The sequence below is a fragment of the Sturnira hondurensis genome, unplaced genomic scaffold (genome assembly GCF_014824575.4).
Source record: "Sturnira hondurensis isolate 20B ecotype Veracruz unplaced genomic scaffold, ASM1482457v3 Scaffold0004152, whole genome shotgun sequence".
Taxonomy (NCBI): domain Eukaryota; kingdom Metazoa; phylum Chordata; class Mammalia; order Chiroptera; family Phyllostomidae; genus Sturnira; species Sturnira hondurensis.
In genome coordinates this window covers 360,784-388,381 of record NW_028076783.1, presented here as the reverse complement: position 1 = coordinate 388,381, position 27,598 = coordinate 360,784, and the positions used below count along the sequence as shown (strand labels likewise).

The 27,598-nt window shown below is 39.7% G+C and overlaps 1 protein-coding gene across 13 annotated transcripts in view; it reads right to left on the bottom strand.

Annotated features, from left to right (window-relative positions):
- The window catches only part of MBNL1 (muscleblind like splicing regulator 1), a 193,543-nt gene that overhangs the window by 125,052 nt on the left and 40,893 nt on the right, over window positions 1-27,598 (bottom strand). For 8 of the 13 annotated variants that reach the window (XM_037044790.1, XM_037044789.1, XM_037044795.1 and 5 more), the window contains exon 2: window positions 13,480-14,462. The exons of 3 other annotated variants lie outside the window; for them this stretch is intronic. In XM_037044790.1, the coding sequence (XP_036900685.1) occupies window positions 13,480-13,653 (174 nt within the window). In that variant the 5' untranslated portion in view covers window positions 13,654-14,462. Of the gene's footprint in view, window positions 1-13,479; window positions 14,463-14,645; window positions 15,471-27,598 lie in introns of those variants that run through there. 2 more of the 13 variants (XM_037044791.1, XM_037044803.1) reach the window with 2 other exon arrangements.

Below are 27,598 nucleotides of genomic sequence, written 5' to 3'. Positions count from 1 at the left end.
TCCCAATGCAAAAAGCATAAGAGGCCCACCTAGCCACTCAGAAAACACACACACACACACAAAGGTGAAGCTAACACTAAAGCAAAATAGTGACAAAGTGTCCAAAAAATGCAATCAAAGGACAGAAAACACTGCTCACTCTTCCCTGTGATATTGGTTTTCTACACAATATAAGCTTGACTTATAAACCAAGTTTGAACTTATACATCAAAGACAATCAATTTTGTTAAAAACATTTCTATCTGGCTACTTGATTAAATTGATACATTCAAGAAAAGAGCTAAAAGGCACTGAGTCCCTAATCATTTAAGAAAAGGAATTTGTAACACGGCCTATTGATGTTAAAGGTTTTCTTTTTCTTTTGTCCAGGCCATTATTCATTCAAACACACTGCTCTGTGAGAATAAGTACGGATTGCTCACAGAACATTCTGAGTCATACAATGAACACTAATATTTGAGATGTATCTCTTAACATTCCAGGATTACAATTTAAACTCATATTTACTAAATCCCCAGTAAGCCCAGAAATTTTACGATCTTGAAATCACATTTTTTCAAAAGCAAACAAGCTCTTTTCGCCATATCAGGAACAAAATGCAATCAGCGTTTCTTATCTTTATCTACTTGGCTTTTATTTCCATTATCTATAGTGCAGAAGTTTTGAAAAGAATTATGTGAGCTATTTTAAAATACATCATTAAAATTAAAAAATATATATTCCTTAATTCTCCATTAAAATTTTTTCTCTTACTTGATCTAGATATTTCAGCATTAATATATTAAGTACTAAACAAATACAGAAAATTTAAATTAATTTCTAAAATTAAATTCCCAATTTTTAATGTAATATTGAACTTTGTCATAAATAGAGGTATGACATTGGATAGAAAGGCACAATATGAATTGTCAAAGAGGTACGTGAATGGTTTCATCTACAGATTTAATTTCATACAGTCTAATGTACAAAGGGTTTTAAGCACATTTTTGTTTGTTTCCAGCATCACTGAAGGTACCCAGTAAAACTCATGAAAGAAAAAGAACAAATTCTCAGCCTCTCACGAAATCATGTCTCATGGCTCTGTGCATTGGAAGAACATCAATTATATTACTTCCTTGAATTAGAAAAGATATTCCATACAAAAAATAAGGATATTTATGAAGTGAAAACCTCTTTATCACTCCCCAGCTTTGCCTCAGAGCCCTGAACACCTCTGTCTCTCCTTTTGCCTCTCTGTTTCTATCTTTTTCCCAGAGTAGTCTAGGACTCTGATTTGCTATACTGTTTCCAGTCTGGCGGGACTTTTAAATTTTTTCTTGACCTAAATTTGAGGCTCTCTAGATTATCAGATTTCTAGTTTAAAATGTAGTATAAATGTCCCATATCAGCAATTATTTAGGAATGGTTTACCGAATTCAAATAAGTGTGAGTGAGCATTTTTTAAAACTTACAGTGGTCTTAAATTCAGGCCGTTACAGAGTCCACAAAGACTTGCCTAAGTATGTTCATTACTACATCGTCTCACCAGTAACGAACACTGTATTTCTCTGTGCATAAAGCCCCTAACATGGCCACTTCTAACAAGTTACACTGAGACTCAAGGTTGGGAGCAGGGGCTCTGAAGACATGCTGCCTGCGTTGAATCCCAGTTCAACTGCTTGGGGGCTGGGCGACCTTGTACAGCTTATTTAATCATTTTGGGCCTCATTACTTGATATATTCAGCAGATGTCCATCAAATCAAGGGAGCAAAATTAACCACTTCTACATGGGTCAGCCAAAAATCAATCTGACTGTACAATTTCACTTATATGTGGAATCTACAGACCAAAATAAACAAACAAAACAACCAATCTCATAAGACACAGAGAACAAATGAGTGGTGGCTAGGTGGGAGGGGGGCTGGGGGATGGTAAAATAGGTGAAGGGATCAAGAAGTACAAATTGGCAGTCACGGAATATAGCCATGGGGATGTCCAATACGGCACAGGGAATGTAAACAACGCGTACTGAGTGTGCGTGGGACAGGCGGGTGCAAGACTCGAGGGCGTCACTTCATAAGTGACATAAATGTCCAACCACCTCACTGCCCACCTGAAAGTAATATAATATTGAATGTCACTGCCATGGGAAATTTTTTAAAATTTTAATCTGACTTCAGGTTCCTCCAGCTAAAGTATGGAATATAATAATGGGTATGGGATAAATCTCCTACCACGTCGAAATTAGTGATAAACCCATGGAAAGCCCTACAAACACAGCCTCTCCGGGAGCACGCACAACCACAGCTAAAGTCCACCTGCTCCTCCTACACTGACTCCACACTGGATGCCCAAGTTTTCCAAAACAAATCTCTCAGACACATATGATGACATGTGGTGCCTACTTGTGTTTTACATGGGCAAATCTGTGCTATACCGGGACATTCGAAAAGTAAAGGCTAGAAGAATTAAAACAACGTTGTATCACTCTAGGATCATTGTAATCTTCATTGTACCCCTCAGAAGCTTGAAGGCTTACATATCGTGCAGCCTGTCAATACCCGAAGGCAGGGGCCCTGGGTTAACCGCCCTCACAACAAGACTGCACACCACACTATTCTGGTATATAGCATGTAACACTTGCTGAAAAGGGCAGGGCAAATGGATTGCCTTCCTTTAATTGAGATGCAAAGTGGCATATATTTTGGACTGCAATTTCTTTAAATTCTTAAACCTTCAGTGTAAAAATGTGTTTTGGGTGAAAATCTCTTCTGTACTATTATTCATTCCTGAAGGCGAAAGTACCTAATAGGATTCTTTAAAAAAATCAAGTAATTTTGCACTTCTCACTATGCACACTCAATCCATTATACATACGTATGTGCCATGTCAGGCCACTTTGTCAGTGAGTTTAAAGGGTTTAGGGGAGCTAGTTAAGCTGGTTCCACCATGCAAACACCTGCTGTGGAAATGACTCTTCTTCAACGTGGATAATGACTCTTCAGTTCATCTGAGTTTAAGTTTAGGGGTTTGTTTTTTTTTTAATGCATTGGATTTTCTTATGTGGACATTTGTTTCCAATTTATTACTCCACTATGATTCATGGAAGGCAATGTCTGGGAGTAAAAGTTCATAATAGTGGGAAAAAAATTCAATAAATAAAATTATGATGATAATCTTTCCTCATGGCTACATTTAGATTTCATTAGTTTCCACTTAGCCATGAACAGATATGAGATAATGTGAAGAAAGATAGGTCATTCAGAACACAGATCTTTCTTAACAGGACTCTTTATATAAATAATGAATTCTTTAGTTATTTCTTCCTTCATGGTTCAGTTCCAGGTTGCCTCCCTTAAAGGGGAACTGTTCTATGAGGAGCAGCACCATCTAACAGAGAGGAATCCTACTTGGGGATGATAAACTTGGCTTTCTTTTTCTCTAAACCTTTTGTTTTTTTGTTTTTTTTTAATTTCGCCCATTTGGTAAACTAACACTGCTTAATTATAAAAGCTTCTTGGGACTGGGAGACGTTACTAGACTTATTTTCAGTCTAAGAACAATTTTAGAATATTAGATGAACAAAGATATCTGAAAGCAAATTATCGTCTGAATGCAGTAACATGGGAAGAATGAATTACAGATGTAATTTATCCATCACAAGCACATCCTAAACACTGATTATGTCCATGCTTGTGCAGAAAATTGAAAATGATAGAAAAACTTCCCAGCTTTTCTAACTTTAATTTTCCATGTTTTGCTTTGTGTGATTTACTGTCAACCATTAACACAGATGCTTCCTGCCGTATTTGAGAACAGCCCAGTCTGAACCATAAGTGATCTGAAATCCAGAAGCCTACACACTGAGTCCGAATTTTATGCAAAGAGATCAACTTCAACTTAAGATGTCTTGCATCATGTAAGGTCTTGAGAACACAGGGTGTTGGGTATTAATAATCAGTATGTCTTAACCTAACATTACCAAAACTTAAAATATGTATGAATATTGTTAAATAAATCAAGATACCTGCAAAAGAATGCTAAGCCTAAAACTGCAACCTGGGATTAAAATACAGGAGTTTCCCAACTGACCAATGATGAGCCAGAGACGGCTGCCCCAGTCTGGTGGCCTCCGGCCGTGAGAACTCTCATACGAGAATCCCTTCTACTTCTTCTCTTCCCATTTGTGGTCTCAGAATTAGTTGTTGTGAGAGGGAAGAGAAAAGAAAGAGGAAAGATAAACCACCAGAGACATTTCTCTTCCCTTCCCTTAAGTTCCTCTCTCACTGACCCTCCGACGGCCCCTGAGAAGCTACCCCTCCGAATTCCACCCCCACCACCCAACACACTGGGCCCCACTAGCAATTAGCCCCCGACGACTGAGTTTTAGTGTCTGCCTTCTCACCTCCTATCACATCCTCGATGTCCTTCTCACACCTGGTTCTTTTTTTGCTGATCCCTTGATTATATCCTGCGAAAACGGGGCCCCCACAATATTTTTTAGTTCAATATGTTCGCTATTTACCTATTTCCACATTGCTACTACTTATTAGAAAGCAAGAGTGTCAAAACAATAGCTACAATTTTGAAAATTTAAGAAGAGAAAGGAGCGCAGGGGCCACTTGGCTCAGTTTGTTGAACTGTCGGTCCGTGCACCCCACGGTGGCCAGTTTTATCCCCTGTCCGGGCAATGATTAAACCTATGTTGTAGGTTCAATCCTCGGTTGGAGGGGATACTGGTGGCAACCAATCACTGTTTCCCTCTCACATCATATTTCTCTTTCTCAGCCCCCCTTCCTCTTTCTCTCTAAAATCAATGGAAACATGTCCTCAGGTGAGGATAAAAAGGAAGGAAGGAAGGAAGGAGGGAGGGAGGGAGGGAGGGAGGGAGGGAAGGAAGGAAGGAAGGAAGGAAGGAAGGAAGGAAGGAAGGAAGGAAGGAAGGAAGCTGTTTTTTAATATTAAGTTCCATGGTAAACCAGACTCAGGATTAACAAGCCACATATTTAAGAAGGAAGCGGGCTTTCAGGAAAAAAGAAAAGAGGTTATTTGGAAGACATATTAACGAGGAAGTCTTCCCATCCCAGAAAAGCTCTGGACTGCAGCCCTCACCCCTACCCTTGTCTCCAGACCCTGCGGATTCTGTGTCTCTGTCCTGTGCAAAGGGAACACCACCAGGGAACAGGGGCAACCCAGACTTGGAGCTGCAGAAACCCCATGCACTGACTCACAAAAGTGTCTCAGGAGTTTGGGGGAGGCTGTTCTCTTTGCATTAGGCCAATGTGAATTTCTGGAGCCCCACACTGAAACTTGAAACACGTCTTTTCCATAGGAACATTCTGACAAAAGCAGTTGGGGTCTATGACGCTAGTAGTACTTAGGATTTATGATAAGATGCTACTCATAATGCTTCTGTGGAGACTCCCGGGTTTAATGAATCACTGGGGTTTCAGGGTACTGTTTGTACAGGACTATAACTCAAGCATCCCATCGTTACTTTGGCTTCCCAGGGTTGGCCTAATGACTTAACCACACTGCTTCTGTGGGAAAACGCTTCCATCTAAAGCACTGAAATTTTTGGAATATGCCCTTTTCTAATACACTGGGAGGCAGCTATATAGCTTACACAGGGACTACTTATTGAAGCTGATTAATTTGCCACCTTTTTTCTATATGGCCATGTATTTAGAGAAGACATATAATCTTTCAAAGTTGGTAGCAGTGTTCTTGCTATCTTGTGAACACTTATTGATTTATCTGTTGAATTAAAATATAATTATTTTTGAGGATGTGCTCTTTTAGGTCCTGTGCCATAAATTTGCCTTAAACATTACATTTTATTCGTAAGCACAGCTACTGAGATTTTGTCTTGGTTGAATGCTTAGCATGTAGATATATAAATTAAGAAGCAATGTTTTATAGAAAGGTGATTAAAAGTGGAGGCTGTGAAGTCACGGTACCAGGTTTGGACTCTACATTTTACTGGCTGAGTGACCTCATGCGTATCACCTGACTTCGCACTTTACTGTGGCCGTCTGTGAAATGGTAGTAATAAAGTTAACTTTCTCAAAGAGTTTTTGTGAGGATTAAAGCCTATTAAAAAAAACAACTGAAAGTACTGAACAGCATATAGTAAGTATGATAAATATTAACTCATTTTATTTTATTTCAGAGGGATAAAAACAAATACATTTGTAGAAGAAGCACAAACAGGTATCAGAAAAACTATAGACTCGTTTTTTCACATAAAATCACTTGAAATCTGTTTTTATGACATGCATTCCTGTTATAAATACATAGCTGTTTACCTAAATATGCATTGCAATAAGAAAAATAGCTCTGGCTGGTGTAGCTCAGTGGATTGAAGGCGAAGTGCGAATCAAAGGGTCGTGAGTTCAAGTCCCAGTCAGAGCACACTCCTGTGTTGTGGGCCAGGTCCCCAGTGGGAGCCACATGAGAGGCAACCACACACTGATGTTTCTCTCCCTCTCTTTCTCCCTTCCCTTCCCCTCTCTCTAAAAACAAATAAATAAATAAAAATTTTTAAGCATTAAAGAAAAATAAAAAATGAAGCAATTTTCTTTTTCTACAGAAGTTAAAATCAATCCATTTATGATATGCCAGGTTTTATTGACTAAATATATCATAATTTGAAAGATAAGAAAAAGAAAACTGGTTAACCAAAGGGATGACAGGTTTGCCAAGAGAAGATGATACAAGTTTCTCTTAAGCAGTGATGTCCCCTCAGCAAACCCTTATACCCAGGCATTTCTCAGGGAGAGTTACTTGATTCTGGAAGTTTTCTGCGCAAAAAAATTTAAGTCTCCCATCCCAGTGAGTGGCCTCCTGAACATCCACTCTCCCCTTTCACCTTATCTACCAAAGGCCTCATTTTAACCCCAGCAACAATTTAAAGACTACAGTTCCCAGCTTTTCTTGCTTCCAAAATCAGGCAATGAAAGACCAGGAATAATCACTGGGTGAAGTTTAAAGGATCTTTATTAAAAGGAACCTAAATGAGCTTCTTCTCGCTCCCAGAACTGCAGATACGATGGCTGGCACTGCAGTGGCCATCCTGCATATTGGAAATAACCCCAATGTTGAAAGTCATGTGCTCCTCAGGAACTAAGGGTGAAGAAACCTCGTTCTAATGACTCTGGAGTCATCATATAGGCGTGGACAACAGAGTGAAATAGAAACCCTTAGTCTGCCTATGCTGCATGTGGTCGGGGGGCATCTCTGTTAATACATGCTGAGTGTAATGGGGAGGTATCTCCAATAATCAATGCTGAATGTAATTCCTTGAAGATGAAAATGTCTAAATCATTTTTGTGTGACTCTGGAGAAAAGTATAAAGAGGGATCAGAACTAACAGTTAGGAAGCTGATCAGTGAGGAAGCTGGAAAGAACTCAAGAGATAAAACACATGAAGAAAAACAGAGGTCAGAGATGACCAAGGTCAAAGGTATCCAGGAGACAGCCTTCCAATCAAACTGTGATGTATTAGGGGTTGTAACTATCCATATTTCTCAAAACAGAAGTCCTTATAATATAGAAACTTTGATCTCTAACAAATCAAACTCTATCTCAAAATGAAAATCATTCAAAAATGTGCCAGAGAATATGAAAAATGTTGTAGGTAATGTGGCATTTGATATTATTTGTAAAATATAGTATTAGATTTTAAAACTGCATTCATTATAAATGAATATTGGAGTAAGAAGCTCTTACAATTACTCTTGAGTACAGCGAAATTCATGGAGAAGTCACTATTCTAATAATCTATTATAATTCAAACAACTAAGTGTCCTTCATTTTCAGTTGTTCTGACTGAAGTTTCTACATATTATTAACTACCATTAGTGATAAACCAAATCTACCTGTTTAGTTACCCACTTCCACTAACTGTCATAATTTATGCAGTGTTCTATGTTCTGTTAACACAGAACACAGCTCCTCTATGTAAAATCATGGAGTGTGTTCCTGCTAAAGTCTAAAAAAATAAAAGCCCTCAAAATTTCCTCAATCGGATTTCTGTATAAGAAAATAACCAGCTTTGTCTAAATCTGACATTGCTCGGCATGAAAGATAACGGGTTACCGATGCTGGTAACAAATCCTCTACTTATCCTTGGCAAGGAAAATGACAGCACGAGCTTCCCAAACTAGTTCCCGAGGTATCTGTGCTGAGTCTGAGAAACCTCCAATTTCTCCCCTCTCGGGTGAACTGGGCAGACGTCACTCACTTCCTGACTAGCAGATTTACCCCACGCTGCCTGAACTCTGAAGTCAGTAACAGCCTTGTACATGGAATCACTCTGAGACTATTTGTGGAATCAGAATGTTGTGTACGTTTAGAAGTCTGAATTACAATCAAAGGTTGAACTCAATTGTAGGTGCCACATCGCTTTAGGTTTAAATTGTTTTTAGTTTGTCACACAAAATCGAAGCAAGGTTTAAGTGAGAAAAAGTAAAAAGAGAAGCAGCGTATCAAAATCTTATGGAAGGAAACAAATCAACCAGTTTCAGAATTAGTGCCTTAGGTACTAATGATCTGAAACCTGACTTGAAATTTGTCCAAAAGTTTAAAAATCTAAACTCATTAAAACAGTATTTTTCTAAAAAAAAAAAAAAAAAAAAAAATATATATATATATATATATATATATATATATATGAATGTAAATGGGGCCCTGGTCAGTGTGGCTTAATTGGTTGGAGTGTCTTCCTATAACCAAAAGGTCATGGGTTCCATCCTGAGCCAGGGCACACGCCTAGGTTGTGGGTCCTATCCCCAGTCCTGGGGGGTACAATCCCCAATCTGGGCACGTCTGAGAAGCAACCAGTCAAGGTTTCTCTCTCCTTCCTCCCTCCCTTCCTCTCTCTCTAAAAGCAATGAAAAAAATGTTCTCTAGTGAGGAATAATTAATTAATTAATTTTTAAAAAGCATGTAAATAGGTAAATGAATGCTTTTATTGCCAAAGCAGATACAAGTTGAGAATTTCATTAAAGAAAGGTTCATGTCAACATTGATGACATCACAGCACATGCACAGGGCATTCTTTACAAAGCTGTGAACTTCCTGCTTAAAGAAAACAACTGGAAATTGGACATGACACACTGCTACTCAAGCTATGCCTTACAGTTCACCTTAAAGGGAAACAAGGAAGTCCTGTGTCAACCTGTCACTGAAAGACATATTGAGTATGTTACCATCTATAATACAATATGTCAAAGTTTTAATATCACACTGCATCAGCCATCAGCAAACAATAACCAAACAATAACACCAACAAAACTCTTGGGAAAAGTTATTCCAATTAGGAGCCTACTAGGTCAAAGCTGTCATTGAAAATTGGATGTTTAGTCTGAAACTTGCAGATACCGTTTTGTCATGTTATTGATGAAACCGGCAGAAAAAAACAGGACGAAAAGACTATTCTGCGGGTTTACAAAAAGCAGCGCAGTTTGCAGAAACAGTATGCTGACAATGGAGGACCTTCTAAAACGGAACTGTAAAAACCTTCAGGGACCACTTCGTAATGTCCAGTTACGCGAGCCTACGCCTGTGTGACCATCTAGAGATTCGACCTGCCGGAATGACTTTGAGTTTCCTAGTTGTTCCTTCACCTGGTGTTCACTTGTTTGTGTCTTCTAAAAGCCGATTTCCGTACTTCGTCCATGCTTCAAGGTCTTCAGTTACACTTTAACTGTGTTCACTCAGGGCCCTTGATCTCAGGCCACAGTGGAAGCTGATCTCTGATGTATCTGATCAGTAGGATTGGCTGTGCCATCTATAGTAATTATCTTAACAACATTGCCTAATTTGATAAGAGAACAAGCGATGAGGGTTTTCAAATATAAGAGTTTCGCTACACTTTTGGAAAATAAATAATAAACAGAAAGGTTGTATCTCCCCACCCCGAGCAAACTGGAAAATGAACAGTATTTGAAAAAGAAAAATCAAGAAACACTAGTCTATTTCTGGTCATCATACGACAGCTCTTTTCATAATACAAGTAACTTGGCATCACATTAAAATATATTCCGTAGGCTCCCTTGTATCAACTACCTAGATTTTAGCTGAGAGATTGCTACTGAAAAAAAAATTGGTAACTTGGCATTAACAATTAACTAAATAATCATTTTGGATATATAACATTCTAATGGCAGCTTGCAGGGTTAATATTTTTCTTTTAACTTTTTCTGTTTTGTCATCTCAGAAGCCACAAGAAAAAAATTTCTTTCTAGCATAAAACAATATACCTTTTCAAATATTCAGAATTTATGAAGTAGCTAAAACTCTTAAATTTACAGTTTTGCAAGCAATTTAATTCTCAATTTTAATACACTCTTAGGCTGTTGTACATTAAGACTACAAGCTTAAAAGAAATTAAGTAAAAAAAATTAAATCCTTAAAATATTGTTTAATTTATGAACCAGTCCACATTATTATAGCTTTAGCTCTTACTTATTACTATCGTTCTATTTCTAATGTTTTATATACATATATATTCCTCATCACCATGCTTTCTCATTTTACTTAACACATTTATTGTGATACAGGATTCTGTTTTCATGGGGTAAACTTAATCCAGGTTGTTTAGACTTTAAAATCACCAATATGCAACTAAAATACAATTGGCTAATTTTCTTCCTATTGCCTTTAGTAATGTGCCAATTGATTTCTTTTACATAAATATTCTTTAGAACTATTTGACTTCTGTTTTTAATGAAACAAATTCTCCTCTTCTAAGCAGAAGTCTGCTCTGAACGTAAGTCACCTGGGAGCCTGGCCAAAGTCTGAATAGCACAGCTGAAGGGGAGGACCATTTCACAGGGTCCTCTCACTGGAGGGTTGGCTTGCTTTGCTAACTTGCTAAAAATAGTAGATTACACAGGCTACCTCCATCTCATGGCTCCAGAACTCAGAGAAGGCTGGACTGTGGGTTGTAGCAATACACAGAACACATTTTATTAAATAAGTCAGGATATTACAAGTTTTCTAAATTCCTTCCGTTTACTCTCTGAGACAATACAAATGATCCCGCAGTTACTGGCATGGAAATCTCATAATGCTCCCAAATTTCAGAACTCCAAGCATGAGTCACAGAGTTACTTTAACTGTTTTAAAGTATGTTTTTGATTTATTTTAGCCACAAAATTGAACACAGGAAGACTACTATATAAAGGGTAGGATTCTAAAGACTGTAGTAAGAATCACACGTGTTAGAAACATATATTAAAAAACATGGGTTTTGAAACATGAATACTTAAATTACATATTAAAATTTTTAATTAATTCTTAACATAGTTATTTCTCACACATTTAAGGAGCTATTGTTCTGGGAATGAAGTGTCATCATAAACACATTTGTGTTTTCTTCCTTTTATTCAAATCCAAATATGTTACCAAGTGTTAGACTATAAATTAAATTTCAGCTTTCCTTAGCAAGACATAGAATAAGGCCAAAGTCTGCAATGAAGAGCTGCTAAAATGAGTTCATTTCATAGGTAAATTAAAAATCATCGAATTATTTGCTTTTCAAAAAAAAAACCCTTGATGTGGCCGTTGGATCCTGTTAGCCACACAGCACGTCTTTGAGCAGCGCTGCTTGCTGCCTTCCTCAAAGGGGGACTGTTCTGCGGCCACGGCCACGAGTGAGCTGCGACTACAAAAATATTTTGAGGTGGAAAAATTGCAACTGAATTTTAATGTTTCACAATGTTTCCAAATGCTGTGGAGGCAAGTCTTCTGTGAAACCACTCAATGTCACAGCCAAGTTAAATGTCCTTCACTTTGCAGCTACGAGCGTACCATCAACTGTCTGTAGGATTAAAAATTGGATTTACTAGTAATTGGGTCAAAACAGGGTTACTTATGGACACAGCTGTTTACCGACAACTGTAATTAGCCCTTTGCCCCTCATTTTATGGGTCCCAGTTTCTAATTACACCTAAATTCTGACAGCATGAACTTAGGAATATACATTCACAAAGGTCCGACCACTGTGCCCTTCACTGATGCCTTCAGAGAAAAGGGGGGAAACTGATCATTTATAACTTTCACTAACTGATCCTTAGGACTATGACATTAAGAATAATCTAACACTATAAATTATGTTTGCTGTTGTTAATACCTCCTTTTTTAATCCTACTCTGAAGATAATATCCTTGTTAAGAGTTTTCAGAGAAAACTTTATTAGCAAAGTGAGCACCCCAATCTAGACCAAAAAGCAATTAACTGAAATAGTTAACTCTTAAGTCAACAACATCAGGGTGAATTATGCGTTAATTTATGAGTTAACTATTGCAGTTAATTCACCCCTATCTTATTAGGGACAACATGATTATTATAGCACTACACATTTTTTTGCAAAACAAAAAATAAATCTCTAAGACTTTTACATATATATATATATATATATATATATATATATATATATATATAAAGAGATGACAGAGATCCCATCCCAAAGGTTCAAAGAGGGAATAATATTGTCAGATTAGGGTTCAGAGGCAACTGAATTAAACCAAACAGAGAGAGTACTCAGGAATCTTCACATTTCTAGACTTGACCTTGCTTGTCAAAATAAAGACATGTATGCTGTCTTTTAAAAGACCCATTTTCAAACCTGATACTGAAGTACAATGGCATTTTTAATGTCTAGACATACTACAGGGAATCTTTTAGTACGATGGTGCCTATAAAAGCTAACTTTCAACATTTCGAGCTGAGATTGTTACAAATAAAAAAATAATCAGGGTCTAACAGAAAATAAACAGCTAAGGTCCTTCACATTAGACTTTTGGAAGCTAAAAAATTTCAATTAATAATAGTACTTAAGAGTTTCTTATAAAACATTCAAAGTTTATGACTCAGATAGGATCCTATAGCAGCCGTTCAGAACCTTACTTCTAATTATATTTTCTACAAAATGCATTGCTTCTGGCCTTAAAATAATATGCTCATACAATCAGAAGGCAACCCATAACATCAAAATATTAATGTAAAACATCTATCCACGTTTAGCTCCCTTATTGTTGGCTATTCTTTCACAACAATACTGCACCTTTAGAAACAAGCAAAATCAAATCGTCTTCATTCAGCTACTGCATGGCCTTGTACATAACCTATGCATATGCTAATACACACGCAGTATCTACATTTCCTATTCCTAGAAATAGACACTGACTTTGTTATTACAGACACTGACTTATTCCTAAGCTAAAAAGCACGCTGACACTTTCTGCTCTGGGAAAGAAAACTCGGAGCATTAGAGGACTGATAAAGTTACTCATAACAGACAAGTTTGGCCAAACTTGATTCTATCGCTACTCAAGGTCTCCCCCACCCCCAACATCACCAATAAAAACACACCGTATAAACTAAACTATTAACAAAGCAACCCATAATTCCAAAATCAGTGAACTCTATGTCCATATCCCCCTTTATTCACTTATTGCATATCCTTAAAATAATATATAACATTTACTCACTTTCAATGAGTCAAAGCAGGCGATTACTCGTCCATTTTCAACTTGGCAGCTTTTCGAAGGGTGTGCAAATTTACATTCCGTGTCTGGCCGTGAGCAAGTCCCCCTTTGGAACTCTCTACATACTTCCAGTGTGAGCCATTTTGTGTCCCGAATTGGTGTGACACTGACAGCCATGTTTAGATTTTACAGGTAGTTAAAATTTTCAGTGAAACCAACAAACCCAACCCCCCCCCAAAAAAGAGCAACAACCAAAAAAAAAAAAAGCTGAACTGATAAAACTGTAAAACGATGATGAAAACGTCCCCTCCAAAATACTTTCCCCCACTCCCTGCTTTAAAAGTACATGGAAAATTGGGTTGTCAATATCAAGGAAAAGATCTCCCACTAGAAATTCACAGCATGAAAACTGTTAATTCAAAGAGGTTTTGGTTTTTAGACAAATACTAGGATCTTAAGTAGATGAATGTTTAAAAGGAGGGCCTCGAATCAGCCTTGTGCTCTCAGTAACCCCTTCCCAGTGCCAATTTGGAGCCCAAAATGCAAGCATGAAAACGTGGCAGACCCCTGGACACCGATTCTCCAAGCTGCTCTCAGCAAAGTTGTCTGAAAGGGAACCTTCTCACAGCTGAATTTGCAATGGAGTTTGGTGGTGCAATCGGTATTGATTAGTTTGGCATAGACAGATGCAGCAGTTTAGAGCAAAATCGAGAAAATAAATTTTTTTCCTCCTTGATTTCCTGGCAGAAGATATCTTACTCTTTCAGCAAACTTTTCTTTTAAAACTAAAGCAGCCTAGGGCAATGCCAGATACTCAGAGCTTTTCTCTTGATTACAAGTAGAAATGGGGGTGTCTGGGCTAGAGGTGGAGGGTGGATGTGCTGTCGTCACAGTCTAGCTGGCAGCAAGCAAGGCAAAAGCAGAGACTGCTCTAGAAGCGGTTCCAAGCAGCAGAGACGTCAGGAAAGGCACTTCTTAGTACCAACCTGTAGAAAAAAGAGATAGGTTAAGATTTACTAAGTAGCACTTCACTGATGTCCTACAGTATCACAACCTTACCATGTGCTACCAGACTAAGTCATATTCATGTCAGCCTGCTCTCTCTCTCTCTCGCCCTCGCTCTCTCACACTCACACGCACACACATACACACGCACACACAATACTTACAGTGAGGCATATTGCAGCCAGCCATCGTAGATTTATTAAAAAAAGGGGCCGTTTCCCCTTGTGAAGCAATGCATGATAGAGAGATAACCAATCACAGATAGTGTTGCAGCAATATTCTGGGCAGAAAGCCAATAGTGTGGGTTGTCTTATGAAAGGTCGCGCCTGTCAGACGTTCATTACTATGCTATAAGCACAGAAAATGTCCATCAGATGTGACTTATTCCACTGCAAGAGGACGAGCATGTGGGTTTTGAATTTACCCAACATGCAGTTAGTGGACTAAACCATGTTAGTTTCAAAACAGCTCCTAAAACAAGTCCGAGCACTTGAAGATCATGACCCGTTGCAGGGGGTGGGGAAAGCAAGGTTTAAAAAATTGCAGCTGACTTCCAAGCTGCTTTCCCTCCGGCTCTGCTCAGGGACGGGCACTGAACAGCCTGCCCCTGCTGTCCTGACACGTGAATAAAAAAGGAAAGGGGTGTTTACAAATGGTACATTCTCCTGACCTATCCAATTCACTTCCTTCTCAAGCCCAAGTCCTGCCCCTCCACTGAAAGCAGCACTCATACTGTAAAACTATTCCATTCAGCCGGCAGACACTTTGTCAATATATCACAGGCAGGCGAGGTATGAACAAAAGCATCCTTTATTCGAACATTTTTTAAGCAGAAGCTGAGGTCATGTGGGGAAAATAAGGAGCGCAGTGTTGTCAGTGTGTCTGGCAAATCTGAAGTCAACCTCCAGGGAGAAAGTGATTCCATCACAGAAACATTAAATATTAAGTGAGCAATTTGATTTGGGCAGCGTGATGCACTTCAGGGGTATGAGTGAAACCGGAGGGTGGGGGCTGGGGGATTCCCAATTGCCTAATGAGCCATTACCTAGGCACTACCAGGCTGCTCCTTATAGCAAGGCATCTTTGCTTTTAGCAACTTACTTTCTCTTTCAGTCAGATGGAAAAACTTTCAGAAAATGCTCAGGGGTTACAGAAACAAAAGTATATTATCTTTCCCTTATGAATGTTACCAACAAAGTAAACAAGGCTTTAGTAACTCTAAAAGTTTCAAACCCACAGAGGCAATGGCACAGTATAAGAAATAGTGACTGATTGCACGTCTTCAAGGTTCCAAAATGGTCGATTGGCACATGGTACACTTATAACTTGGACATCAGAATATGGAATATAATATAGAACACACAACGGAACCAGGATATAGAATATGGATATATAGTATATGCATATACACATGAACATCTGGCTATTTTTTTCAAACTTATTTTAGGATTAATACCATCATTCTTAACATTAATTTTTTAAAACTACCAGATACGTGGCTGGGACAATATTCAAGTAAGACTATAATATTTGAGAAAGATGAAAAAAAACCAACTCATACTGATATTCAGGAAATGTTTCAAAAATTTTCTAGTCCTAATCCCTAGTTCTTTAAAAAAGAAAAAGAAACAGAAGTCAAGTCCTCCATAAACACTAAGACCCATCCACCTTCCTGAATCTCAGCCTAATCAGAGTTTCTCAGCTACATCACGCCTTGAGCATGTACTGCACACGAGTCAACGCATCTCTTCTGTCCTTCCTTCCAGGGTCTTGAAATGCCTCCCCTGCAACCATTCACTTCCTTCAGAAGCCAGCAATGGGGTCGCTTTCTCCATGAAGCTTCCATGACATGACTTCCATCTCCACCCGGTCATACATTAACACCGCCTCCTCTGAATTACGACTCCACACCCCAGCACAGCGTTCTACTTCCTCATGTGCCTGATCCACTGGACTCCGTGTTCCCGGGGGCAGAAACAATCTCACTGCTCTCAGTAACCCCAGCAGAGTAGTGAAGAGTAGGTAGATAGCTACAAATGTGGGTAAGTCAAATGATCGATCACTGTATCTGGACTGGAATTACCTCCAGGGCACAAAACATACGAACACACATATGGACACACCCATATAAACATCTACATGAACACAGCGCATGAATGCAATCACATACTCGAACACGCACGCACACTCACCACTGCTGGTATGAATTGCTATCTCCCTGGGCCCCGCTGACTAGAACCCCCCTGCCCTGGACAGCTCCCTCGCGCACTCCACACAGCAGCTCTTCCGAAGCCCCCGCCCTCTGCAGCGCCCCCGCCCCCATGTTCCTCCCACTATCCGCTTGGCATGATCTCATAGGTCACAAATACTTCAGAGCCCGAACAGGGACCCTTGGGCACGAATCTTCTCTCATTTTCCCGCCACCCATCTCTACAGGTTCCCCATCTTCTTCTCAGTCTCCCAGTTCTCCTTCTCCTGCCCACAGTGGAGCTTCCTGCCACCTTCACACACCTTCCTCCTCCTCACGACTTCTTCCCCTTGGAACTCCCGCTCTATATGAATGCCCTTGCCTTTCCCTCGGTTCTTTCGTGGCCCTCCAAGGGATGGAGGGACTGCCAAACGGAGGTGGTGGCCTGGCTGGAGCGAGGAAACCCTACCCAGCTGTGCGACCTCCTCTCCCCGAGGCTCTCAATCCGGACAAATGTTTAGTGGGGGTGTCCAACCCACAGCCCGTGGGCCACATGAGGTCCAGGATGGCTATGAATTTTGTGGCCCAATCACAAAATCACAAAATTGGTTTACGTAAAAATCACTTACTTAAAAGATTATGGGATATTTTCATTGTCTGTGCATTTAATGCGTGGCCCAAGACAACTCTTCTTCCAGCGTGGCCCAGAGAAACCAAGAGGTTGGGCACCTCAAGTGTCCTCTGCCTGTGCTGAATTCCTGCTTCTCCCTCTCCGTTCACCTTGGCCTCTGTATCAGTGTGACCTGCACACCCATCACGTGACTGCTCAGCAGCAGCCATTGACGCCCCATAAAGGCCAAATCCAGAAGCTGCTTGTCCTCTGATGCCATTTACAACGCCCTCTTTTTTTTAAGTTTATTTTTTAATTACAGCTTGCATTCCATATTATTTTATATTAGTTTCAGGTGTACAGAATAGTGGTTACACAAAGCGGCCCCACTGATATTCCCAGTGCCTCCCCGACACCGTGCACAGTGTATTCCCTAGGCTGTACTTTACGTCTCTGTGACTGTTCTGTAACTGCCAATTTGTACTTCTTCATCCCTTCATCTTTTTCACCCAGCCCCGCCCCCAGCTCCCTCCTCACTGGCCACCATCAGTCTGGAACTCTCTTTCTCAACTCCTCCCCCTTGTCTTGAACAAGCACATTGCACCTTTTCGGTTTCTCCCAGGGCTGCACCCCAACACCCTCCCCCTCAGAACAGCAGTTCACCTTTTCTATCGTGTGGCACACGTACACTGATCACTAAGATTCTGTGGCACACCCCAAAATATATATTTTGCCCATCTGCCAAAAAAGTAGGTATCATTTTAACTTATTTACGCCAGATGGCTATTGTGTTGGCTGCTGTCATTTTTTCCCTCGACAATCTGAGGGGAAAGAGGTCGGTGTCCCTCACTCACGCCGTCAGGTACCGGGTGGTCTGAACACTCTGCAGCACACCGGTTGAAACTCCCTGTCTCAAAGGGGAACTGCAAAGAGCCAGAAGGGCTCTGGGCACCAGCCGCGTTGCTGTGAGCTCCTGGGGCTCGTGACACGCTAACCCTTTGTTTGCTTTGACGCACACTTCCTCGCCCTTCCACTTGGCAGATCCCTCATCCTTGTTTAAGTTGCTGTTCAAACTGTACCCTCTCGATAAGGCTGGGCCTGCGCTGGTAAACATTAGTCCACCTCGGAATAGGCCCAGCACTTTGTACCTCTCAGTCCCATTGTCCCCCAGTTTACAAATTCCCTGACAACAGGGAGCATCACCACTTTTTTTACCCAGTGCTTAGAACATAATACAGTTTTTTAAATGTTTGCTAAATAAATTTCAAACCGATAGTGATAAACATGTATGTGACTATATGAGAATGCAACCCCAGCGTCGAGGAAATGCCCCAGCATGATCCGCAGGGCCCACGCAGGCGGGCCAGGAAAATGCCCTATTGTGACTGTCCTCACGGGCCAGTGGTCACATGAAAGTACAACTGCAGACCCCATTTCGAGAGGTGAGTGTTTCCCTTTCTGCCACGTTACAGGCTTATTAGTCCACTCTAGGACAAAATATATTTTAATTACTACAATGATGGCAAATGGGTGTTTTGGGTCATTTTTAATTTCTACAGCAGGGAAATTCTATTGATTTCAAAAAGTATTATTGAAAGAATGATACATATATTTGTACGGTGAGATGCTATTTCATTATAAACTGTATAGGCAGGGGTGATAGTCAAATTGTTTGTACTTAGACAGGCATGGACACAGCTCTCAGAAGGGACCCTAACCCTGACACGCTGTCAGACTGGCTGCCCCTGGTGAGAACACACTCTGGCCCCAACACGGGCACAGGGTGGTGACAAATCTGGGTCACGTTTCATAAACTGACTTGAATAAATTGCTGATATTAGATTATCTCTCTCTTTACTTGAATAAAAGAATTTCGGGGACGACTGAAAAATCTGCTCGAAACTGAGTCTATTGCTAAATTAAGATCCTATAGGATTTGCATTAATACTGAATTCCCCAAACATTACCTCAACCAGTAATGAATTTTTGTTCTATAGAACAACACTGAAACGTGTTTGGATAACGTTCAGATTGTGAGAATTCTCGAAAACATATCTGCCCTAGATGTAAGTGTTGTTTGTACATAATTCTTAAAGGAAATTCTGCTACTGTAACAATATTTACTAAGAGGCAAATTGAGTCTTAGGTAAATTTCTATCCCCTATAGTTTAACAGATTATAAACTTCCCTGAAAAACAATAAAAAATTTGAAAATTTAATAGCTCTGCAGCGAGAATCAATCTATTTAAAACCTGCCTAAGGACAAGCCCTCACTCACCTGCTAATCACATCCCAAACACTCCGCTATCCAGTTCCTTGCATTACATCAGACGTTGTACAAACAAGCACGTTCTGCCACAAGAACCAAAACACAATTCCTCCCTGAACAATATCATAAATCACATATATTTTTTACTTTAAGATATGAGGGGGGAAATAAAAAGGGAAAAAATAGAGGAAAGGAAGTCAAGAAAAGGTTCAAAGACAAAGTTTTAAAAAAGCATGGGAAATTAAAAATAATTATTCTTATAGTAATTGATACACATTAGCATTAAACTGACCTTACATGAAGTGGATGGTTCCATATCAGTATCTGTTTAAGGGCTACACACACATTTCAATAGAGGATAAAACTAACATGTTCAAGGAATGAGACTCAAGTCTTATTTTGGAGAACTGAATGGCTTCTATGAACAAGGTTAAATTTCTTACTCATATATGTTTATGAGTCATTTCAGTTGTTCTGAACCAACTTATAGGCAGGTTGATCCTATGACATACAGCTGGGAATTTTAGGGGCTTTTTGCTTATAGCTTTTGATTTTTGAAATAGGTTACTTAGTGAGGAAGTTAACTGAGTAATTGTTTGAGGACCTATTTTAATTGATTAAGACAATGTCAGGCCCTTCCTGACTTCCGCCAAGATGGAGGCATAGGTGGAAACACTGTGCCTTCTCCCACAACCAAGTTTGAATACAACAAAGATTTGGAGAAACAAAGACACAACCAAAGGACAGAAAATTGAATTATACGGAAGTCCGACTACATCTAAGCATCCCCCGTTCAACGGGGACGGTAAGAAGGGCGGAGCCAGCAGCGAGCAGCATCGGGCAGGACAGGGCCCCCGACCCAGGCGAGCAGGCAGACGGGAACCAGTTGGGGTGCGGGGCAGACCGCGGGCGCATATTCGCGCACAGTGAGACAGACCACACAGGCCCCAGGGGGCGAGTGCTGACGGCGGTGGCACACTCGCGTGCAGTGGGACGAAACGCCTGGGCCCGGTGACGGCAGCAACTGCGGCACCGGTGAGGGCCGTGGCGGCAGGCGGCGGACAGAAGCCATAGTCCCTCTTTGACCCCGCCCCAACATACAACGTCACAACCCAGGGACTTAGTTGCCCTGTTCTAGTGAACACTTTAGGGCTCTGATCCTGCTATGGAACAGGCACGAACAAACCGAAAGATGGCGTGAGAAGAACTCAAAGTCCCAGAGCCGATAACTCTAAGTGACCAAGAAATTGCCAGCCTCTCAGAAGCACAATTCAGGACACTATTTATCAGGATGCTCACAGAACTGGTAGATTATAGTCACAAATTAGAGGAACAAAGTCACAAATTAGAGGAACTTATGAAGGCTAAACTAATTGAAATGAAGGGAGAGGCACAGAAAACCAATAGTGATGGAAAGGAAACTGGGACTCAAATCAATGGAATGGACCAGAAGGAAAAACAAAACATCCCACCAGAAAGGAAGGAAGTAATGAGAATTCAAAAAAATGAGGAGAGGCTTAGGAACCTCCAGGACATCTTTAAACGTTCCAACATCCGAATTATAGGGGTACCAGAAGGGGGAAAGAAACAGCCACGAGTGGAAAACGTATTTGAACAAATAATAAAGGAGAACTTCCCCAGTCTGGCAAAGGAAATAGACTTCCAGGAAATCCAGGAAGCTCAGAGAGTGCCAAAGAAGTTGGACCCAAGAAGGAACACACCAAGGCACATCATAATTACATTAGCCAAGACCAAAATGAAGGAGAGAATCCTAGAAGCAGCAAGGGATAAGGGGACAGTCACCTACAAAGGAGTACCCATCAGACTGTCAGCGGATTTCTCAAAAGAGACCTTACAGGCAAGAAGGGGCTGGAAAGAAGTATTCCAAGTCATGAAATCCAAAGACCTACAGCCAAGATTGCTTTATCCAGCAAAACTTTCATTTAGAATGGAAGGACAGATAAAGTGCTTCTCAGATAAGGTCAAGTTCAAAGAGTTCATCATCACCAAGCCCTTATTATATGAAATGCTAAAGGGATGATGAAAAATATTAACAGTGAAAGGACAGCAAACACACAGTTATTAACAACCACACCTAAAACAAAAGCAAACCAAGAGGACAGCTAGATCAGGAGTGGAACCATAGAAATGAAGAACACATGGAGGGTTAGAAATAGGGGGGTGGGAGGGGGAGAAGGGGAGAAGGCACAGAAAATAGCATAGATGGTAGGTAGAAAATAGATAGGGGGGAGGGCGAGAATAGTGGGGGAAATACAGAATCCAAAGAACTTGAGACACGTGGTTATAAACTAAGGGGGGGGGGAGAATGGTGGGGGAGGGAGGGTGCGGGTGGAGGGGAATGAAGGGGGGGAATAGAACAACTGTAATGGTATAATCAATAAAATATATTTTTAAAAATTGATTAAGATAATGTCAGTCTAAGTGGAAGAGACATCTGACTGCACTGTGTGTACCTGGAGGGGACAAGAAGCCATAACTTCTCACCCCTCCCCTGGTGTCAAAAAGTCCATAATTAGCAATGCATTACTTCAATAATTTATTTACTAAATTATGAAGTAAATTTATTTAAGTAAATATTATAAATAGATAGATAATAAAGCAGCAAATTTATTTGGAAAATAAGTAATGACTAAGTTGGCTCACAGAACAATTTTGCCCAGGGTTTGTCCCCAATATTACCAGAGGGTTCAGTGCACAACCAAGGAAGTATTTTGGAGGCTGTACAGCCATTTCTCTACTCACTAAGTTACCAAACAGAGCAGCAACGCTGTTACTTATTATATAGGAACACACTGTGGTCTGAATGGTTAATGCAGCCTTTGGCAGCATTCAACTCCATAGAACAGAAAGCTGAGGTCAGTGTTTCTCAGCCAGAGGTAAGCACACCACCGCCAGCACCAGGGCAATTGCAAGTGATACCGAAACAACCTAATTTTAACAGATGCATCAGACCGCTAAAACGAGCCCATCACGCCTGTGACTACACAGATCTTGCAGCTTAGAAAGAGGCTACAGTTTAACAAAAAGAACTCAAAAAAAAATAAGACTAAGTAAATATATTGGCAAAAATCACCAAGGAGATACTGCAAATGACTGGTTCTAGAAACACTGCTGAGAAAATGAGGTAACTTTCAACCACACACCCTCTGCAATGGCAGCGCAGGGCAACTGTCAGCCTGGCTGGCTGCTCTGACCCTGCAAGGTGTGACTGGTGACAAGCTGCAGTCAAGAAGGGAAGGTTGTGTGGACCAACTCCAGTAATCTCAGGTCTGTCAAAGCACGCCTTTAAAATTCTGATAGGAGCGATTCCCCAATCATCTGGCCGTCTCTTACTGGAAGGACCACAAAGGAGTGTTGGTTAGATGGTGCCCTACTGCCAAAGGTCAGAATCCCAGAAGCAATGCACTGAACTGCGCTCAAATTAGAAAAGGATTATTGTCCCTTAAGTATTTATATTTAAGACAAAATAAAACATGAAGCCTCTACTCAGACAATGATTAAGAAGTCAATTTTGAATTGACTCCTCCATCAGGCAAAATTTTTCAATTTACAAGGCTTTAAGGTCATGAAAAGATAAATTGATCATGATGGCTCAGCGCACTTTTTATACGTCAGTCTTCATCCAGTCCCTGTCCCAGTATCTTCCTAGAAGCTTCTCCAGCACACTATCAAAAGTGTCCCACCAGAGGACCTGAACACAGAGTGTCTCCTTCTTCCAAGAACAAATGCAAATGGCCAACAGATACATGAAAAGATGATCAACTTCACTAGCTGTAAGGGAAATGAAGGTCAAACCCACAATGAGACATCAGCTCTTGTCTTACTGAGTGGCTATTATCAATAAGACACGAAATAACAAGTAGTAGAGAGGATGTGGAGAAAAGGGAACCCTTGTGCACTGGTTGGTGGTGGGAATGTAAATGGGTGCGGTCAGTATGGAAAACAGTATGGAGGCTCCTCAAATAATTCAGAACATGTGTTGGACTGGCCAAAACGTCCATCTAGTTTTTTCTATAAAATAAAAAATACATTTTCCATTTCATTAATAACTTTATTTATTTAGATATTATGTCAGCTATCTCCCACATGGTATAACACTGATTGTTCTCAATTAATGTCTCAATTTGACCACTATCAACTTCAGCTGGTCTACCCAAATGTAGAGCATTGTCCAGCAAGAAATCTCCAGCACAAAACTTCGTAAACCACTTTTGACATGTTCCATCAGTCACAGCACCTTCTCAATACATTGTACAAATCTTTTTCTATGTTACAGTTGTGTTTTTTACCTTTCTTGAAACAGTAAAGCATAACATGCTAAATATGTTGCTTATTTTCTTTCATCTTCAATCTTAGAATGGCTGCACAAAAATTCACCAATTTCAGTAGGTTTTTGTTTAAATGCGAGCTGATATGACAGCTGTCACAATGCAACCTAACAACATTGTTTCAAATGAAGTTAAAGACAACTAAGCACTGCTAGAGACATCTTGTGGGGGGGAGAAACAAATGAAAGTTTTGACCAACCTGACACACACACACACACAGAGACATACACACAAAAGAACAGTACTCAGCCATCAAAAATGAAATACTGCCTTTTGTGACAACCTTCATGACTCTTCAGAGTATCACACTAAGTGAAATAAGTTAGGTGGAAAAGGGCAAAAACAATTATTTTGCTTACAGGTAAGACAGAAAACAAAAGGCAATAAATAAACAAAACAAACCCACAGACCCAGACAATAGTATGGTGGTTACCAGAGGAAGAAGGGTTGAGGGGAGGATCAAGAGGGTAAAGGGGGTCAAGTGTGACCTATCTCACTCTCTGCTTAGCATTTACCTTTGCTTTAAAAATATAAGCTCCAGGACAGTTGCCATTGCCAGGCTAGTTCTCCATGACACTGTCAGCATCCAATCAGTGCCTGGTCCAGAGCAGGCCAACGATCAATATGGGTGGCATGACTGAAGCTTTCTCAGTGTATCTGAATTCTAGTTTATAAGGATTTCCTACAAGTTCCAACGTCTGGGATGCAGACACACCGGTGAATGCATTGGTGACATCACCTTCATACTGAATGAAACCAGCATCAAACCCCACCCAATGGGAAGAGCAGGGGCAATGAAGTTAACACAGAGCCACAGTTATATAGCTCCTTAGTGGTGAAGTTGATGGAAGATTTTTTTTTAGCCACAGAATAACTGAAAACAGTTATATGCAGCTTTGTACATTGAAAATATTTAAATAATTATCTGTGAATTTCTGACAAAATCAGCTTTAATTCTGGCAAAAGAGGAGAAAAAATTTGCATTTTTATGATATTCAAACAGGCAGCATTTTACCATTTCCCTCTTATTCTAAAAGAAAACATCATGAAATAACACCACACATGCTACTCTATCATACTTCTACAGAAAACATGAAACCTCTTTGATTTTGAATTTATTTACTGCACAAAGAAGTTACATTGTTAGCCTTAGGTGGTCATTTCTGATCTGCCCCCGTGAATAGTCAGAATACAGAACACAACAGAATTAATAATGCTCGTATGTGCTCAGGAACTAAACGGTAAGAAAACCAAACTTCACCATCCTGGCAGTTCTTGAGAAGGTTGATACATTGACCCAACTGAATCCACTGATGTGAAGTTAGCATGACCAAACTGTGAATGCCAACAGAATGCAATACATTGTGACACTGTCATTTCCAATGCAATTCCACAATGATGGACTTTGATCTAAAGTTAACTGAAATGAGTTATATTTTATTTGGCATAGTGACTATGGGCCAAAGTCTTTGTTTTAATTTTCACCCTTCTGAACAATATCACCTGGCTTCTCACTGTGATTGGTGATGTCACTACCTAATACACTCTTTAAATATGATCTTCATTGCTTTAGAAATGGCAGCAAATTCATCTCTGCTTCCCAATAACACTACTGCCCAACTCAAAAACAAGTGTATAGTTCATTAACGAGAGAGCCACGGACCCTGCACATCACTGAAACTCGCTGCGTGCATGCGTCTTTGCCCCGCTGTTCCAAATTCCGTTCCAAGGCAGAAACCGTCCTCACAATGATGGCCATCCACTTCTCCCTAATTAACCTATGCCTATGCTCCATTTGCGCACGCTCCACTAACTGAGATGAACTATAAAGTCAACATGGGAAGAAATTCTAAAATTCAGGCCAAAACATCTGTATTTCTCTGTTAGCATATCTCCACTAGGAGCAGACAATCACAGCTGCCCCACTTGCCAAATTTTCTAAGACTTTAATGTGGCAACAGCCCTCAATATTATTAACTATACCTGAACTTAAAAGCTTGATCTTCATAGATAACTCTGGAATTTCCGGGTGTCTGATTTAAACCTAACATAGTAACTTCAGTCTAGGACTTTTTACTGGCTTATTTCTACTAAAGACTGCCCCAAATATGTTGCTTATTTATTAATCATTATGAGAAAAGTATATAAAATCTGTTTATAGTTAAATAAAGAGATCTGAAAAGATTATTCTTCAGAATGTAATAAATGAATCCAGTGGTGAATACTGTACGGTATTACTCGAATGCATCCTAATTAAATGAACTCCTGGATGCCCCGTGACACAATACAATGCACAAACATTCCGTCCCTTCCACTCAGTCAGTAGAAGTCTATAGTTTAACAAATGTGGCCCCTACTGCAAAGTTTACAAATATTGAAGCCAAAGGTCTTACACAGTTTAACGCTACAATCCTATGGATCTCTCCATTGATGTATATATTTCATCTTAAAGTTTACCTTTTTAACAAATCTCAAAGATACTTTTAACACTGTATCAATGTCAACTGAATTTATTCCTGTAACAATAAAATACTAGAGTCTTAGTTTAACTTAAGCTTTTTAAATAAAATCACAAATTCACATATCCTCACATAAAGTAAGAATTGTTTTCCGTGACTAAGAATGTGTCAAGACACCGCAGTTTTTCCCTGGCTTAAAGGAGGAAGATAATGTTACAAAGGTATGTGTTGACAACTGTTATTTCCACTTCTATGCAGCATAACGATCCTTTTGGGAAAGTTCTACCAAACTCGCATATTTAACTATGTCTGAGATGCTGAAAAACAACAAATTACGCTAACAGCAATGCTACAATATATAACAACCCAGAGCTTCAGATTGTATTTTGCAAAAGCATAAAATTTCAAAAGGCAGCTCTAACATGTCTTTTAAAAGGTGGTAACAAGGGGACATATTTTGTTTGTGGCAACCTCAATAGTTCTTATAAGGCTTAACTTATAAAAAAGAAAAACACGCTGAGAGGTTCTACAAGTTTGAAAACATAAGATCAACTGGATAAAAAGATAATTTGTCCCCACATCTACACCTAAACAGTTTACCACTCTTGGTGTCGCAGCTCCATTTCCCTGAATATCTAACAGAATCAAGGACCGAAATATCATTACACATGCACCAAACAACAATGCAACACTAGAATCTCTGAGTCATCCATTCACAGTAACTCTGCAAACACACACTGAAATGCCAGGAGGTGTAAAATAAAATAAAATAAAACAAAACAAAATAAAATCAAAACCTACCATGCAGTATGATGAAGAATGGGAAAATAAAGAAATTCACATTAGAAATATAAAGGCTCAAAAGCAAATTAAAATTTGAATCAAACATTGTTTGTTTACATTTTGAGCCTTTTTTCTCCCTCTCTACCTAGACTTCCACATCCTGGTGACTGCAAGAAGGTGAATTACTTCAAAGAATTAACCATTTGTACTCTTAACTATGGTTCTGCTTTTTTAATGTACTGAGTATGGACATAAATTTTAAGGCAATTTCCTATACAGAAATGCCACAAAATAATAATGGAAAAGACAGTAAAATATAAGGTTAAATGATGAACAGAAATATCTAACAAATAATTTATATGACTCACATACATTAATTCCACATCACTTCCTTCTTCCTTCTTCCCCCCCTTCCTTCTTTCCTCCTTCTTTCCATCTTTCTTCCTTTTCCTTTTTTTT